Genomic DNA, 18741 nt, shown 5'->3' with positions numbered 1-18741 from the left:
AAGAGAAAAAGATACTTTTTAGCACTGCTTGATGATTATGGCTGGAAGAGAGAGTAATAAGAGAGAAAGTTATCATTGAAAAGGCCTAGAGTAAGGTTTCATAGGACAGATATTTGTTTTGTTTGTTATTGTAGTCTCAGTTCCCACCATGTGGTTCGACACATTTACTGAGTTGATACTTGAGTTTTATCCTTAAAGCTATGCTCAGCAATTGGAGCTTTTTAAGGAGAGATGTGTTTAGATTTGCATTTTAAGGAGAGATGTGTTTAGATTTGCATTTGACAAAAAATTTTCTGAAGCTATTTAGAAGATAGACTTGGGGGATAAGAGAAAAGGCAAAAAGATCAGTTAGGAAGTTATTACAGTAATTCAGGCAAGAAATGGTAAGGGTAGAAACTAAAGCAATGGCATTGGGAATGGAGAAAGAACAGATTGGAACAGATTCGGGAATTGTGAATTGGATTTATAGTATGAGTAATAAGGGAAGAATGATTTCTAGATTTTGGGCTTGAATGAGTACATGAATAGTAGCACCATTCATTTAATCAATAGGAAGAGAAAGTATTTTAGTGTTAAAATTGCGGTACCCATGAGACACATCCAGATAGAGCCATCTAGTAAAATATAATAGCCTGGAACTCTAGAGAAAAATATGAGCCATGAAGACATAGGCATGTATCTATACTAGTCAAAAGCAAAGAAATGGATGAGACTATTTAGAGTATGCCAAGTAAAAAGGTTTCTTGCCAGGCTGGCGTGGCTCCGTGGTTGAGTGTCGGCCTATGAACCAGGAGGTCACAGTTCTATTCCCGGTCAGGGCACGTGGAGGCTCAATCCCCAGTGGGGAGCATGCAGGCGGTAGCCGATCAATGATTCTCTCTCATCATTAATGCTTCTATCTCTCTCTTCCTCTCTGAAATCAATTAAAAAATATATTTTTTTAAAGTTTCTTGACAGAATCTTTGGTATCAAAAGAGTGGATAAAAAATAGGAAAATCAGGATAAAGTGGCACCACTGAAGATAAACTAGGAAATTTTAAATAATATATTTACATATACAAAGATGTCAAATAGAATTTTGACAAAAATATCTTCAATTTGAAAATTACTATGTTATTATCGATAACCTCTTAAAAATAGTTTCATAGTGGGAAATGGTGAAACAAATAAATTTACACTAAAAATGGAAGCATATAAACTCTCTTATAGGCATTATTCTAAAGATTCTACTTTTAAGTTACTTTATGAATGATTTGTGTTAAATTATTTATGTCATAATAATGGACTTAATGAAATGGGCCAGAGTTTAAAGACCATATCTACCATTTAAGAATTTTGTGATGGCCCTAGGTGATTTGGTTCCATGGATAGAGTATCAGCCTCCAGTTGCGGCACTGGAGGTCCCAGATTCAATTCCAGTCAAAGGTCCGTACCTTGGTTGCAGGCTTGATCCCTGCCCTGGTCAGGGCATGTGCGAGAGGCAACCAATCCGTGTGTTTCTCTCACATTGCTGTTTCTCTCTCTCTCCCCATCCTGTACACTCTCTGTGGAAATCAACAGAAAAATATCCTCGGGTGAAAAAAAAAGAATTTTGTGATGGTTGGTTAAGCTCTTTAGTCTATAAAAATTGTGTTATTATTAATAACATTGTGTATAATAAAAGCCTAATATGCTAAGTGTCTGGTCATCTGGTGACCAGTTGACTGTTCAACCAATCTAAGTGTAATATGCTAATGATATGCTAAGGCTGCTTAATCGCTCTCTATGATGTGCACTGACCACCAGGGTGCAGATGGTCTGACTGGTAGGTTAGCTTGCTGCTGAGGTCCAGCCAGTTGGGACTGAGCGAGATGTGCCGGACATCCCTGGAGCTCTCCCACGGTCCTTTTCTGGCTGGCCAACTTCCCGTGTCCCTCTACGGCCGACCCCAATCGGGACTGGGCAAGATGAGGCCGGACACACCCTGGAGCCCTCCCCAGCCCAATCGTGCACCACAAAGGTCCCTCAGCCTGGCCTGTGCCCTCTCACAATCCAGGACCCCTCAGGGGATGTCGGAGAGCCAGTTTCAGCCCGATCCCACAAGCCATGACCCTCAAGAGGCGCCCCCCTCCCACTCGCCTAGTGCCACTCCTCGAGTGGGGCCAGGATGAGCGGGAGCGGCAGGTAGGAGCTGCAGGCAGTGTTGGATTGCGGGTTTCAGCCCTATCCCCACAGGCCACCCAGAGGGGCCCTACCTGTGCACAAATTCGTGCACTGGGCCTTTAGTATTTCATAATAGGTCAATGTTAAGTCTAGGCACAACTTCTAATTTAACTGTAAAACATGGCACTTTTTAAAACCCTGTTGTGTAGCATATTGTTCACAGCAAAACTGTAAGTTTTATGTTCTTTTTAAAATAAGATTTTAATATGCATATCTCATTACTTTTTAAAAGTATTTTGCTTAGAGTGGTATTTTTTTTTCACTAACTAACCTTTTCTTTTAGACTGTTCCTTTAAGCTCTCCTGTATTAAATGGTAACCTGACAATTTCTCCGTTACAGAACTTTGCCAGGGTTAAAATGCAGGTAACCATGTCACTATCTTCCTTGGTGGGTACATCTCAAAATTTTAATGAAGAATTCTTAAGACGTTCTTTGAAGACTATCTTGACCTATGCTGAAGAAGATCTGGAATTGAGAGAAACAACCTTTCCTGACCAGGTCAGAAATGCCACTTTCTAGATCATTAATTGAAAAAGGATTGTAAAATAGGCACTTTTCCAAACTGTTAAATCAATCTTTGTTTTTTACTGTATTTTTCTTTCAATCCACATATCATATGCCATAGATAGGGATGAATTTTTTATTTCAATAAGTTACTCTTCCTTCTTGGATTAAATAAAAAAAGGTTTAATTCTGTGTATATGTCACAGAAAGATCAGTAGACAGGCAGTATGGGAAACCAAAAAGTTTTATGATGAAACGTTATTTCCACTTATTATTGAAAAAGTAATTTGCCTTAAAAACTAGAGTTTTCTATAAACTACCTTTTGGGAGAATCAGAAACATAGGAGAGAATTATATTTTGTATTCTTTTTTATATCTATTCTATCCCTATATTTTATTTCTACTTATAATTCTACTTGTTTCCAAGTGAAAGAACTGAAAAAAACAGTCTACTGAGAAATTTGTGGAAAGTTTAGTACCCTTACCCCACCATACTCCAGCAATTCCATTCTTAACTATATCAATTCTTTGTTTTGAAATCTTCAGATACTCTTCAGAAATATCTTCTAAACTAATTTAGTAATTGTGAATGAATGGCAATTGAAGAATGTTTTTCATATAATTCTCTGCTGCAGGTCCAAGATTTGGTTTTCAATCTTCATATGATCCTTTCTGATACTGTTAAAATGAAGGAACACCAAGAGGATCCTGAAATGTTGATTGATCTAATGTACAGGTACCATTTGTTCGATTCACTTATAATAGCTTATATAATGGGCTTAAATTAGTAAGACACAGGAAACATTAGATAAAAAAATACAAATATTAAGTGATTTCCTAATGGTAGATTGAAAAGTAAAAATACACTTTTTTTAGGCTGCTTGTTTACATCCCTTGTGTACCCCTTCTTTTAAGAACTATGCATAATTGTTCAGTATATTTATTGATTATCAAAAAACGAGAGGGTTTTAAAAAATAATCAGAACACATTTAACATCTTGGCGTCTTGGGCCCTAGACTTCCTAAGAAGGCTCAAGAACCCTATTTTAAATGTAAAAATCAATCCTTTAATAATGTTTATCATAACCACTTTCCTGACTGTAAATATGGTTATGCTATAGATTATGTCTAGGGGCACATTTTGAGAATTTTGTAATTCCTATTATATGTTGAAAGATGTAAGTAAAACTTGAGGCTTTTTTTTTGCCACATGACCCTCTCTTTTCACAGTTTTGGAGTTCTTTAAAGAGCGTAAATAAGACAAATATATTTATAAGTCTTTTTTTCTTGAATATAAAACGTCTTTATGTTTTTTCATAATGAACACATAAATTCTCATAGTTTTCCCTTTTTGTTTTCTTTAATAGCCAGATTTCAATATGGCATGTCTATTTTTAGTACTTCCTCCCCCCTTCAAAAAAAAACCTGATATTGCCCATTCCTTGGGCCCACAGCTATTTTCTCTAAGCATACACAAAGACATTACCATTCCCCTAAAAAACTTGTCTTAATTGGTTGGGTTTTTTGTACCTTAATTTCCCTCAGAGGGAAATCTGTAGGTAAACACTACCAGGAAAGGGCAATCTAAACTCCCTTTCAGCTTAGGAAGCAAATGCTAATTGGGGAGAATTTCTGTTCTGTTTAGAATTGCCAAGGGCTACCAGACCTCTCCGGACCTGCGACTGACCTGGTTGCAGAACATGGCTGGCAAGCACTCGGAGCGCAGCAATCACGCTGAGGCTGCGCAGTGCCTGGTCCACTCAGCAGCACTGGTTGCGGAATATTTGAGCATGCTGGAGGACCGCAAATACCTCCCTGTGGGGTGTGTCACATTTCAGGTAGGAATCTGCCAGACTTACATTAAATCGAGGTATGCCCTTTTTTGGTTGTAATTTTTCTCCCTGGTGTTTAGATTAATTCGTCTGGAAGGGAAAGCATAATGATGGAAGGTATGCAATTACTTCTTGCTAATTCTCTCCACATGGTCGTACCTCTGCATTACCAGTGCTGTGTATGTTTTTTCTCTTTGCCTAAAGTACTATGGACTTTATGTCATCTATGGAATACACTCAAAATACTGAGAATCAAAATTCAGTAGAGCCGAACCGGTTTGGCTCAGTGGATAGAGCGTCGGCCTGCAGACTCAAGGGTCCCGGGTTCGATTCCGATCAAGGGCATGTACCTTGGTTGCGGGCACATCCCCAGTAGGGGGTGTGCAGGAGGCAGCTGATCGATCTCTCTCATTGATGTTTCTAACTCTCCATCCCTCTCCCTTCTTCTCTGTAAAAAAATCAATAAAATATATTTTAAAAAATTCAGTAGAAAATCTTCCTTGGCTTTTACTGAACACACCAGATAACCAACATTCTCCATCCTTTGTATAAAATATGCTAATACCTCGCTCAGAAGTGGTAGTTTACTAGGGTTACATACCTCTGGTTCACTAGTTGAATTCTTTGCTTACAAAGAGTCAGTTTTGTGTTACTTTTCTTAAAAACCTGTTATGCCAGGTTTGGAAAATGTCTAATTTTGATTAAATATTATATGCTGTGATGAAATCCAAATGCAAAAGAGAGTTATTGTTTCTTTGAAAACTAGGTCGAATGATTTGCAAAGACTTGATAAAAGTGAGTCTCCAGAACAGTTGAGTTAATTTTGGACCCAATGGATATAAAAGATTTCAGGAAAAGCTCCTAAAAATCTAAAATAATTTTATAAACTTTTTAAGTTCAAGTCTTTACTTTATAAAAACTGAAAATATTAAATAATGGTTGCATTATAGGTATTTAGTCAAGAGTGCATACATGGAACTCTGATCTCGAGGCCCATACACAAAGAAAAGGTCTTAGACTTACTTGAAAAATTGACAAATGAGTGTATATCTACTGTCAGTGTTTACATTAAAATAAAATATTTAAGAAATATTTAAGAAATATCATTTCTTTTTTAGAACTAATGATTGATCCCAATCTTAGGGAGTAAAGGTTTTTTTTTATTATGTCTGAGTTTTTTATTAACTCAATGTATGTTGGGCAAATCAAAGAGACCATATGGTTTTTTGTACCTTAATTTCCCTCATAGAGAATTTTGACAAGATCAATTAAATACTATTTAAATCACCTTAGATGTCCTATGTCATATTAATATTTTTCTTAGCCCATGATCTTTAAAAAATTTCTTTCTCACAACTTTTTACTGATAGAAAAGTTTTCTTGTCATCTTGTCATCTTGCTGTCATCTCCAAAATTACAAAAAGGTTTTGGAGATTTGTCTTTTTCTCTGTGCATAGACTACCCATAAAATTTTTTTTTTTATTGATTTCAGAGAGGAAAGGAGAGGGAGAGATAGAAACATCAATGGTGACAGAGAATCATTGATCGGCTGCCTCCTGCACCCTTCTTGCCCCTCTACTGGGGATCAAGCTTACAACCCAGGCATGTGCCCTGACCAGGAATCCAACCATAACCTCCTGGTTCATAGGTCAATGCTCAACCACTGAGTCACACTAGCCAGGCTGACTACCCCACCTTTTTTTTAGCCTAAGCTGATCACTATATTTTATCTTAAATTACTTCTTCATATACATCTTCTATGCTAAGAAATTAATTCCATTTCACAAACCTTTTCGATTTTTTTTCTCCCTAGAATATTTCATCTAATGTTTTAGAAGAGTCTGCAGTCTCAGATGACGTTGTATCTCCCGATGAAGAAGGCATCTGCTCTGGAAAGTACTTCACTGAGTCAGGACTTGTGGGATTGCTGGAGCAAGCAGCTGCTTCTTTCTCTATGGTGAGTGACTCATGCTCATTCTCTTTCCCCAGTTACATACCTCTGGATTATTAGTGATGTGTATATTTATTCTCTCTGCTTATGATCCTGCTTTTCCTTTACAATAGTTTTCTCTGAGTACCTTAAGAACTATCTAGGAATAAACCTTCTTCATCAATTTATTATTGTTTACTCTCCTTTTAATCTTAATAATCTGCCACTTTCAGTGTTTTTTATTTGCTTGTTTATGGATCAACCCTTAATCCACAACAGATTTTTATTGTTGTTTATAAAACTTTCACCAACAAACAGAACAGAATTTTATTAAAAAAAAGAACAGAAGAAAACAAGGGCTCTAAACGATTTCAGTTCCTGCTTGGGTAGACTGGCATGGCCTGTGTATTAGATGAAAGGGAAAATCTGTTTGCGTGTGTTGAGTATCACCCTGGTACTCAGGAAGATCATGGTTTCTCATCTCATTGGTAGCCCTATTGGTAGGTGTTAGTGGCCTGGAGCTCACATATCAGGAATTTCATGAAATATATTCTAGACCCCTGTGTGACCTACTCTACCATGCTTTAACCCCAACCCTGTCCCTCCACATCTGTATGTGAAAAAATTAAGTATTCATGCGGATCTAGGATGAGAGGTTTATCAGAGAAAGGAGAGATAGCTAGCTGAATCCTCTTCTTTAACCAGGGTGATAGGGTCACCTACTTTCTGTGACTTTTCTGCTGAGTGTTTAGTGTCCCAGCACCAAGGTTTAGGAGGCAATGGGGTACATGTTAGCGTAAGATGGTAGCTTGAGTTAATATGCAGTGCTGCCCCAACTTCCCCATTGCACCACGACTAGAAATTGGTCATTTCTTGTCTTGACCTTAACCCTATCTTGCAATACATTGGTTAAGGTTATAGATTTAGAAGGCATACACCCAGAATTCAAGTCCTGGCTCTGCCACCTTAGTAATTAAATCACTTTAGGTACTAATTACTCAACCTATTGGTACCTTACATTTCTTATCCATACAATGCATCTAGTAATAGTACCTACCTCATAGGAATGTTGTCAGTATTAAATGAGTTAATATATGTAATGTGGCTCCAGATTAGTAATAATGAATGCTGAACCATTGAGCCACACTAGCCAGCTGACTATCCTCATCTGCATTGTATTGGCACTTAGAACCAGCTTATCTGAATATAATGATTCTTAGCCCAGCCAGTGTGGCTCAGTTGGTTAGAGCATCGTCCGTGCATGGAAAGGTTGCTGGTTAGATTCCCAATCAGGGCATATACTTGTGTTTTGGGTTTGATCCCTGGTCAGGACTCATATGGAAGGCAACTGATCAATCTCTCTCCTTCTCCTGCTCCTCCTCTCCCTCTCTCTCCCCCACCCCTCCAGCCTTTCCTTCCTCTCTAAGCATGTCCTCGGTTAAGGATTTAGAAGAAGAGTAATTTAAATAAATAAATATAATTCTTAGACTCTAAGGATGTTAGGTGTTGGTCCACTTTAAAATTTTTTGTCTTTGAGAACCTTGACAGTCCTGATTTCCCTGGATTTCTGCTCCACGAGTTTCAATATAATTGATCTGAACTAGCAGTGGGGAAAGGTTTTTTGATATTAATGGAATATTTTGACAAATATACACTGTGTGTATTAGTGTGTGTGCTTGTAATTTTAATAATTCACAGTAGTGAATTCAAATTGTGGTACAATGGCCTAATTACAGAATTTCTTTTGCAATAAATAGCATGTAATTATGAATTTCATTTTTTTTTCATTAATCTATTTAATCTTAATTAAAATAATTACTGAGGCATTTTAGTTACACTAAATATATTTCATTGTTATAGCTACGTGACTGCTTAAACATACTCCTGTGAACTGACTAGAAAATAAGAACCATATGTTTATTTCCTTGGGAAAATATGTTTGCTGATTTGTGAGGCAATGGGAACTCAATGGCTCTTGAAAACCTCTCTTCCCTCACTACAGCTACCAACCCATGATTAAGGACAAGAGAATGGAAGAGTAGTACAAACACATTTCGTCACTTAGAGTATAACCAGAGTAACCCTTGGCCAACCACTGGCCAACTAGCCATAGTGGAATAAAATCTGAAAATTTGATGACTCAGGACCTTCTCATGTTTTGTTATAAATCAGTTGTTTTTCCATAGGCAATTTCCTGTGCCAGTTTAATATTTTGGAAAAGTTAAATAATTTTAGTTTCGTTGGAGGCCACAGGTTATCTGATATCTATGTATCTGTGACCAATGTAATAATTGGATTTCTCTTATTTCTTTGCTTAGAATTTGTTTCTGCAAAAGTGTATCTGCAGGTAGAAATACTCAAACATACACATATTTACCTTAGCGAAGTAAGGTAATAATTAATAATTCTACCTACCTATCCTGGGTAGGTAGAAGCAGAAAATCCAATTCAGATTATATAGAAGTATAAATATGCATATGTATGTTAAATGCACACACATATATATTCGTGTATAACTAGCTAGAGAAGATAATACATTGTGAAAAATTCTAAGTTTTAGTAAAATTAAGATTAGTATTGTTTGTTTTTATGTCCTATTGGAAAAGCTTCAGTTGGTATTGTTTTAGCAGAAATATTGTGAATTCATAAAGTGTAAATATTTACTTTCTTGTTGATATAAAAGAAAGCAATATCTTATTCTTATAGGCTGGCATGTATGAAGCAGTTAATGAGGTGTACAAAGTACTTATTCCTATTCATGAAGCTAATCGGGATGCAAAGAAACTATCCACAATTCATGGTAAACTTCAAGAAGCATTCAGCAAAATTGTTCATCAGGTAATGATTGCAATTTCTAGCTTCAGTATAAATGGAGAAACTGTCTAAAAGCATTAGTGTTGCATTGTATTGATGTCAAACTGGATCCCATGGAATGACCATTTTAATCAGGTTACAAATGAACGGTGTCAAAATGATGGTTCAGTACCAAAGCAAGGCTCATTAACAAAAAATTGAATTTATCCAAAATAGATTAAGATCATCATAAGTTTCCCACACAGCTTGTCTTTTTTTTAATCACTTTTTTTAAATGATTACTAGTTGCCAAATTTTTTTTAATTGTGTGTTATTTTTGGTTTCATAGTGTGAGTTATAGTTATGAATCTGATTTTTAAATTGATTTCTATTTCTAGGCTGCCAAAAAAGTTTTTTAAGTTAATTTTTTATTAATTGATAAGAAAACTTAATAAACCCCTAATATTTTGTGATTTCAACTAGACTTCACTGTTTATCCTAGATCATTGATGGTGAACCTTTTAAACTAGGCGTGTCAGCATTTTAAAAAACCCTAATTTAACTCTGGTGCCATGTCACATATAGAAATTTTTTGATATTTGCAACCATAGTAAAGCAAAGATTTATATTTTTGATATTTATTTTATATATTTAAATGCCATTTAACAAAGAAAAATCAACCAAAAAAATGAGTTCGCGTGTCACCTCTGACACGTGTCATGGGTTTGCCATCACTGTCCTTAGATGTTTCCATTCAATCATTCTTTGATATATTTCTAATATAAAAATAATGAATAAAATGGTTGTCTTATGTGTATTCAATTATAATATAACTTCAATACTTGTTTATAGTTCATGGAATCCACAAATCACAAAAATTAAAATTAAAATAAACTTAGTTTACAATTAAACTATTAGCAATTGATGTCCCTGAAACTAAATCCTTGGCTCCTTTTAAATACTCCGAAATACGCTATTGAGCCTTCTCCTCCCCCACTTTACTGTTCCCTTTCCTGTGCTACCCATGCTGTTATCTGCTACTGCCATCATCTAAGAAGGAAGTGGAATCTGAATGTCCACTTCTATATTCAGTACTACGTCTTTATTGTCTATCAGCTTGACTTCTTCTTTCTTGCCATGGACTAAGATGAAATGATATAATCTAAAAACTTTAACAGCCTTAAAATAAAGCTGTACTGTTATGCCAGAATTTTATTGTTGTCTGCTAAAATACTGAAATTGCAAAAGATTTACTAGGATTCATAAGTGGGGGGGGGGGGGGCGGTGGTTATAATCAATTATACAGATACTGTCAAAGGAGCCTTATCCCAGCTTCTAGAGCTGTAAACTGCAAATTACACAGGTCAGGTCTGGAACATCTAGAGCTAGTAGATTCCAAGAAACTTTCATCCATTTGTACCAAAGGCATTTGAGCAAAATTGCAGTTTCTGTTCCAGTTTACCCCAGGTAGTTCAGCTGAGTTTAGTGAGAGGTCTAATTTAGACAGACAAATGGAACAAGCAGTAGGCTTTCTTTCCCCAAAATATGTACTTTCACTTTTAAAGTTTTTAAAAGGTAAAATTTTAGCTACCAGGTTTTGAACAAGCAATTTATAAAATTATCAGAGGTCTTAAAAGTGAAAGAATGTGGTGTTTAAAAAATATCCTAGTGTCTTCTATCAGTGGAGAAGAATTTATGGTATATGGTGCCTTTCTTTATACTACTGAACTTCTTTTGGCCTTTTTTTGTTCTTTTTAAATAATTTTTTTATGACCTGCCCTTTTTTACTTTTTATTATACAGAGTACTGGCTGGGAGGTAGGTAATGTTTTAGTTAGTTAAAGACACTAATAGATTGATTTGATCAGATTTCTTATGCCAATGCTTTGCCCACATGTGCTAGCTGTGGGCATTCTGTTGCTATCTGCTATCAACTGAATTCATTAACCAAAGAAATTTTGTTAAAATACTGTAAGTTTTTTTTTTTAATTTATTATTAAGAGGTGTAGGCAGTGCATGGAAATCCATATTACACTAATGAGATTCTTTGGTAAATGAGCCACTTTGTCATCACTTTAGTTTGTTTTTATCCCTTGAAGCATTTTCTTTCATCAACATTTACACACAGATTTCTTTTTTTAACCATATTGTTTCACCTCATTTTACAGAGGTCGATTTATGTGTTATTGCTCAGAGGTGTAAATAGAAAATACTGTATTTCATCTGATCTAAGATGCCATCAATTGTAAGACATCCCATTAATTTACATGCATTTAAGAAAGAAAAAAGAAACCTGTGTATTAAACCACAATATCCTACCAGGTGATAGCTTAATACCAACGACAGAGATATTAAAATGTATGCAAAAACAATTATGCATCTTAGAATTGATGAAAGAATGTGTTAATTTGATCTTGAGTCACTTCACCTTGAGTATAAGCACTCCTGAAGAAAGACATTCACTTTTGTTTTTTCAGTTTTGCTGGGGGGAAAGATGAAAGAGATTGAGAGAACTTGAAATTTAATTTGACCTCATATTCTGACAGTGTTTGATAATTAATGTTTAATGAAAACGACATGTGCAGCCTTTTATTTAATAAGTGGTTAGGCTCCTGAAAGTTATATATAAATCAAATCTTAAAATGCCAGGGAGAAATTGATTGCCATTATTTTAAATTTTTATGTAAAGGAAAGAATTCTATAAAATGCGTTTCAATTTATTTTGATGAGGTAAAGCAAAATATTAATAAATCGGATTTATTTAAAGCTAGGTGTACTTGTAAAGTTGTCTGCTTTGCCTTCTCACTTCGTAGTCACGTTCATGTTGACTAAAGAGCTTAGGCTTTCTGTTTGTTTTCAGTATTGCAGCCCTTGTTTTGGGACCCAAATAGAAAACCTTGGGAATAAATGTCACTACTGTGTTTTCTCCCATTTCTGAATTGGTTCCCAACTTTTTTTTTTGTACTTTTGCATCTACCTTAATTCTCTAGATGAAATGTGTATGACCTTATTAATATTTAATATAGAATCCCTCATTTCTGTGGCTCAATTAAGACATATATAGACTTGCCATGGTTATCTATGAGTGATAACATTCCTTATGGATTTCCTATCGTGAAATGGAATTAGCTGAAAAGTAAGCATAAAAGATATATGGAAACCTCTGAGCAGTTTATTACTAGTCAGCTTGATGCTAAATCGACCCCTGAAAGGTATGATTTTCACTGGTTATGACATTAATATCATTCTGTCATCATGTTTACTGCATGGTAAAAGTCACACAGGCTTTATTTTCTTGTTTATATCTTGTCACTACCTTTCACTGGATCTTTAGCTTTGTAGCTTCTAAAATTGTTGCACGCTTGTTTTTTGCTTTTTTCCTTGTAAAACTTAAATGGATGCTTGCATTTTTAAAAAATGTGTTTGCTACCATTTGCTGCTTATTTGTTTTGAAATTTCCTTAATTAAAATGCCTTCTGTTTTCTCTTCTCTCTTGCCCCTGGTTGCTGACCCTACTCCCTACTTTTACTATTGTCTATTGTGGTAAGTTCCTATCATGTGAATATTTTTCTTTTTTACTCAGAAAACTTCAGTAATTTCATTTTTTCTAAACAACTGTGTTTTCTAGCTAATTTCCTAGTATTCTCAACTCTCACTGGGTTGAAATTCAGTAAGGATAATTTATACATTGTAGAATGACTCTGACTTAGAGGAAAAGCCTTTTGCACTTATATATTTGCAATGTGTTTCATTTTTCCTTATTCTCCTGGATTTGGTATAAATTGTTTGAGTTGGTGAAGCTTTTGGGGGATGTGTGTGCGGGTTTGTGTATGTATGTAAATGGTAACTCTAAAACTTGACACTTATTAGTAAAGTATTTACCATGCAAAATAACCAGTCACAAACTCTTTATGAATCATGGTGACTGTTAATCTGCTATCCGGTTTCAGTACCTCGATGGCTGTTTACTCTTCACTTTTATTTTTTCTTTTCCCACGTCCACATTTTTAAAATAATAGGAAATACGATGTGCTTTAGTCATTTCTTATTATTGCATTTTAAATTATTTTTATTAAAGAGAAATGTTGAATTTCTGTTTGGAAATTTTTACAACCGCCTCATATTTTGTATGTGTATTTCATTTTAAAAAGATATCTTTACCAAATAGTGATCAATTTATATTCAAAAATAGACAATTTGTATTCATAGTAGAGAATAGTTGTGAGATAGAGAAAGACAAAACATAGGAAGAGAAGTACCAAGTAATTACTCAAGGAAATCCTCAAAAATTCTCAGGGAAAACATAAGAGAAGTGTCAAATGATATATATATACTTAGGTCCCAGTTTTTGTGTACCAGTATATAGAGTATGGGAATTATATAGCCTAATTAAGAACTTGGTTGGACTAAGGTGTCAAATATATTGGGGTTTTACTCCCAACTCCACCACAGTATGGTCTCCGAATGTGATCTTGGGCAAGTTATTTTTCCTTCTCTTAAAATAAAGGGGGAAATAATGGTACCTCACTCAAAATTGAGATAAAAATTGACATACTACATGTAAAGTGGATAGCCAGTGTCTAGCACATACTAAGTACTCAAAAATATTGGAGATTACTGTTTTTGTTGTACTATATTTATTATCATTATTTTTACTATTACTTGAAATCTTAACACAATCCTATATAATAAAGAGCTAATATGCAAATGGTCATCACGCCGTCATGCTGTAATGGCTCAGATGCTCAACTGGAGAGAGAGGAATGGGGACCTGCCAGGCACAAATGAGCTTGCGAGAGAGGAATGGGGACCAGCCAGGCTGCGGCCCAGGATAGGGACAAGCTGCCCGCCCCGCAGTCCCGGGTGCCAGCAGCTGTGCCTGTGCCTGTGGCCCGGCCCAGGAGAGGAAAAGATGCATGCCCCGCGGTCCCAGGCGCCAGTGGCTGCACCTGCGCCTGCAGCCCGAGAGAGGGACAATCCACACACCCCATGGTCTCCGCAGTCCTGGGCGCCAGTGGCTGCGCCTGTAGCCTTGGAGAGGGACAAGCCGCCCACCCATGGTGCCCTGCGGCTGCAGCCAGCCCGGGCCAAGCCAGCTCAGGTCCTGGGTGCATGTGACCAGCCAGAAGGCAAGAATCCCAGGTCCCTGGTGCCTGCAACCAGCCAGAGGAGGGAATCCTGTGTCCTAGGTCCCAGGTGCGGGGCGAGGCAGAGGCAGAGGCAGTTAGGGGCGATCAAGCCAGCAGGGGAGCGATTAAGGGTGATCAGACCGGTAGGGGAGCAGTTAGGGGCAATCAGGCAAGCAGGCAGAGGTAGTCAGGGGCAATCAGGCAGGTAGGCAGAGGGGTGAGAGGCCATCAGGCAGGCAGGCAGGCAGGCGAGTGGGTAGGAGCCAGCGGTCCTGGATTGCGAGAGGCAGTTGGACATCCCCCGAGGTGTCCCAGATTGGAGAGTGTGCAGGCCGTGCTGAGGGACCTCCTTACCCCCTCGCCCCCCTGCATGAATTTCATGCACTGAGCCTCTAGTTTGGTTAATAAAATCTAAGAGGTGTTATGTCCCCAAGTTGAGACCTGTGACTAAATAAACTGATAAAAGGGTGTAAATGTTCTCTTTTTTTTTTTTAAGTGTTACTTTTTTTTAATGTTACCTTTTTTAAAAAAGTTTTTTTTAATTGATTTTTAGAAAGAGAGAAACATCAGTGTGAGAGCATAACATTGATCGGCTGCCTCCTGTACACCTCTAGTCGGGATTGAAGCCGAAATCTGGGCATGTGCTCTGACTGGTAATTGAACCGGCAATCTTTTGATGCATGGGATGATGCCCAGCCAACCGAGCCACACTGGCCAGGGCAATGTGTTCTCTTAAGAGGAATAGATCTAATAGAAGGGAACTACCACTGTGTGAAATACTGGTACGCCTTTATGGAAATCAGTTAACTTGAAGGAAATATAGGGGAAAACAATTGAGTGAGGATAAAAGGAGTTATAGAAGTGATGTCATTGTAGAAATATATAACTAGCCCAACAGAATGTTTCTTATGAAATACAGATTTTAGATATATTTCTCATAAGAAATTTCAACCATTAGAGAAATGGACAGATGAGTAGGTGGATTTCCTTGTCTGGGATAGTTTCATCACCCACAAGATTGTGCAAGTCAATAAGTAGAACTGCTAAGGAAGAATAAGTTGAAGTATGTGGGAAGTTCCAAAAGAGTTCATAACAATAAAGGAAGATTATGTTAGGAAATCATAGGCTAGGTTAAAGAAAAGTGGATTTTTATTTTTCAAATTCAAAGGAAAACATTATCATTCTGTGGTCCAAAACTCTGAAGAGAAAATAAAGATGGAAGTGACGTTTTTCCTGAAGATAAAGCTGTGTGTTAATGTTTTCATGAGCCTGATAGCGTCAGTGGTTTGACACTGGAGAACTCTAAGTTGAAAATAAATTTACTCATGGGGGTTGGGCGGGGGACATATGTAATACTTTCAACAGTAAAGATTTATTTTTTAAAAAAAGAAAGAAAATAAATTTACTCAGACTCTTAATTTTCCTGCCTCTGCTGCTCCCTCCTTCATTTTAGTATACACACATTCATTTTTAATTCCAGCCACTCCATATAGTTACCTCTTAACTCTGCGTCAGTCACAGGACCACCTTCCTGTTCTCGGAACGCATTAGGTAGGCACCTACCCTTGGGCCTTTGCACTGGCTCTTTCCTCAGCCTGGAATCCACTTCCCCCAGAGATCCACATGAATAACTCACTTTCTTCATGTCTTTGCTCAGATGTCACCTTCTTGAGGAGACCTATCCTGACCACCCTCTTTGTCTCTTTTGTTCATTGATTTATCACAATGTCCAGGATAGTTTATTGACACATAGGAGGCACTCAAATATGTGAATGGATGGTTTCCCTTACAGACGTTCTATTTCAAGATTTTCCCTCTTTCCCTCTTTCTCTGCTAGCCTATCCTTTCCCTCTCCCACATCCAGTGTTCATTCTCAAATTGTAGAACCCTGTCTGTGTGTTATCGCTTTTGTGACCTGGCTCCAATAGGGTTAATATTTCTCGGTACAACTTTTTAGCACATAACCCTTCGTACTGTAATTATTTGAATACATCTTTTACTCTCTTGAGGAGCCAAATCTTATTTGTATGTTCCTGTTACTGATGAATAGGGGCTAACATCATAAGCACTCATCGTCTTTCCTTGAACTGAATGTTATTACGGAAAGTAAATAAAGAGTTTTAAATGGTTGCTCAATTTTAAAGTGCATTAATAAAATTCAACTCCAGATCCAGGGAGGCAGTCAGCCTCACTGATCAGATCAGTTCATAGCAGCCTTGTGTCTATTTCTGAGGTACCACACTTTAAAAGATGGCACTGAAAAACACACACACAAAATGCACACAGGATAGTGATCACTCTCATATGGAAAGTATAGCTAAAGGAAATAAATTTTAATAGCTGTCTTCAAATATTTAAAAGGCCATGATATTGAAGGTTTGAAATAGTATCTTTTTTTAAAATATATTTTATTGATTTTTTACAGAGAGGAAAGGAGAGGGATAGAGAGTTAGAAACATCAATGAGAGAGAAACATTGATCAGTTGCCTCCTGCACACTCCTTACTGGGGATGTGCCCGCAACCAAGGTACATGCCCTTGACCGGAATCAAACCTGGGACCCTTCAGTCCTCAAGCCAAGGCTCTATCCACTGAGCCAAACTGATCAGGGCTTGAAATAATATCTTAAATTCGAAACCTCTGAGAGGAGTACAGCCAGAATAACAATATTTTAATATTTGTGGGAATTTTCATGTGTATAATATTTTTGAAAAATAATCACAAATCATTCATTTTTTAAAAATAAGTTTTATTTTCCATGCAGTGTTTTCTTTGTTCTTTAATTATGTCAAAATTTGCTATTATCCTATTAGCATGTTGATAGTTTTTATCAGAATTTTGGTTGAATACATTTAATCTATCTAGAAAGATTTCTTTTGCTATAGAAATTAATTTTTATGTCTGTTAAATTTTGAAATGAAATAACTTGTGAAAAATTTTTAAATTAGAAACCTCACATTTATTTGACTCCAAAGACTTTAAAAAAAAACAACTTGACAAAAATGTGGGTATTTTAACATGTACTTTTCTAAAAATTATAAAACTGGTAAATTAAGGATCAGACTTTTCCATTTTGCTTGATTATCTGTGACATTTGTGACTTATTTTATATGCCCTTTGCCTTTACAGTAAGAACTCAATATAGGAAAAATAAGTATGGGACAGATTAGGCTTTAATACTTATGTGTGCTGTGTATGTAGAAGCCACCACAAAATCCTTCTAAAATATCTTTGTATCTAAATTGAAAGAATTGCATAGAAAGCTTCCCACTATTTTATCTTTATTGAAGGAATTTGTTTCCAAATGCACTGTGTAAAAGTGACTGTGGTGGTGTACGTCATACTTGAAATGAATGTGTAGTTAATGTATGAAGTGGGTGGTTTGAGGACTGACAGATAACTAACTCCTCTCAATTTTTTCCCTTTTAGCTTTCAGTTTACATTTTTCCCTTCCTATTCCACTTTTACTTACTCATCCAAATAAAAATATTTTTATCAGCACAGGCTACTGATTATAAATTTTTTGCTTAAGTGCTTCTGGATGGTCTTGGCATTTACTGATTGTCTGCTCTATGCCAGGTGCTATACTTGGCTCCTAACTTTTATGATCTAATTTATTATATTTAGAGATTATATAAAGCTGTTAACTAAAACTGTTAGTGTTTTTATGTAGTATGCTCTATTTTCAGCACAGTTAAGACACAGTCCATGTCATACTGAGCATCTTTTCTTGCAATAAGGAACATAAGTTAATTTATTTCAAGTGTATGGACTTAAAACATAAACCAATGTGAAGTAGTCACTTGGTACAAACCTGAAAAAGCATATGTGATTTATTCACTTGGTGAAAGCCCAGTTACATAATGTTATTTGTTAAAAATATTGAAAAAGGAAAGGTTATTGCTTTGTTTTTATCTTCATTTGGGAAATAACAAAGTATTGTAATTTTTAAAAGTTTTTGCAATGTTTTGGGAATTTTATAGTATAGCAATCTAAGCATAATGTCAAAAAAAAAAAAGACTTTGTATTAAAGTCTCTTTATTTTCCTAAACCTAGGATGGGAAGCGGATGTTTGGCACCTATTTTCGTGTTGGTTTTTATGGAACCAAGTTCGGGGATTTGGATGAACAGGAATTTGTTTACAAGGAGCCTGCAATCACCAAACTTGCAGAGATCTCTCACAGATTGGAGGTGAATGCTGTGGTGGTTCATAAAATGTCTTCTTTAATTTGCAATGATGAATAGACTTTCAGATCCAAATCTGATCATCTGATAATCTATATCATGCCAAATAAACTGTTCTTTAGAGTAAAGGGAATTATCTTTCCTGCTATAGTTCTGCTTTCCAATCT

General features: G+C 36.3%; 1 protein-coding gene across 1 annotated transcript in view; it reads left to right on the top strand.

Moving 5' to 3' along the window:
• DOCK7 (dedicator of cytokinesis 7) overlaps positions 1 to 18741 on the top strand; it is a 166078-nt gene that overhangs the window by 137560 nt on the left and 9777 nt on the right. Inside the window, 7 exon segments of the mRNA XM_006773220.2 lie at positions 2543 to 2701; positions 3343 to 3443; positions 4353 to 4545; positions 6353 to 6496; positions 9176 to 9307; positions 11065 to 11079; positions 18455 to 18580. Of these exon segments, the coding sequence (XP_006773283.1) occupies positions 2543 to 2701; positions 3343 to 3443; positions 4353 to 4545; positions 6353 to 6496; positions 9176 to 9307; positions 11065 to 11079; positions 18455 to 18580 (870 nt within the window).

The sequence above is a fragment of the Myotis davidii genome, unplaced genomic scaffold (assembly GCF_000327345.1).
Source record: "Myotis davidii unplaced genomic scaffold, ASM32734v1 scaffold205, whole genome shotgun sequence".
Taxonomy (NCBI): domain Eukaryota; kingdom Metazoa; phylum Chordata; class Mammalia; order Chiroptera; family Vespertilionidae; genus Myotis; species Myotis davidii.
The sequence above is the reverse complement of the archived record's forward strand: the minus strand, read 5'-3'. Positions and strand labels throughout refer to the sequence as shown.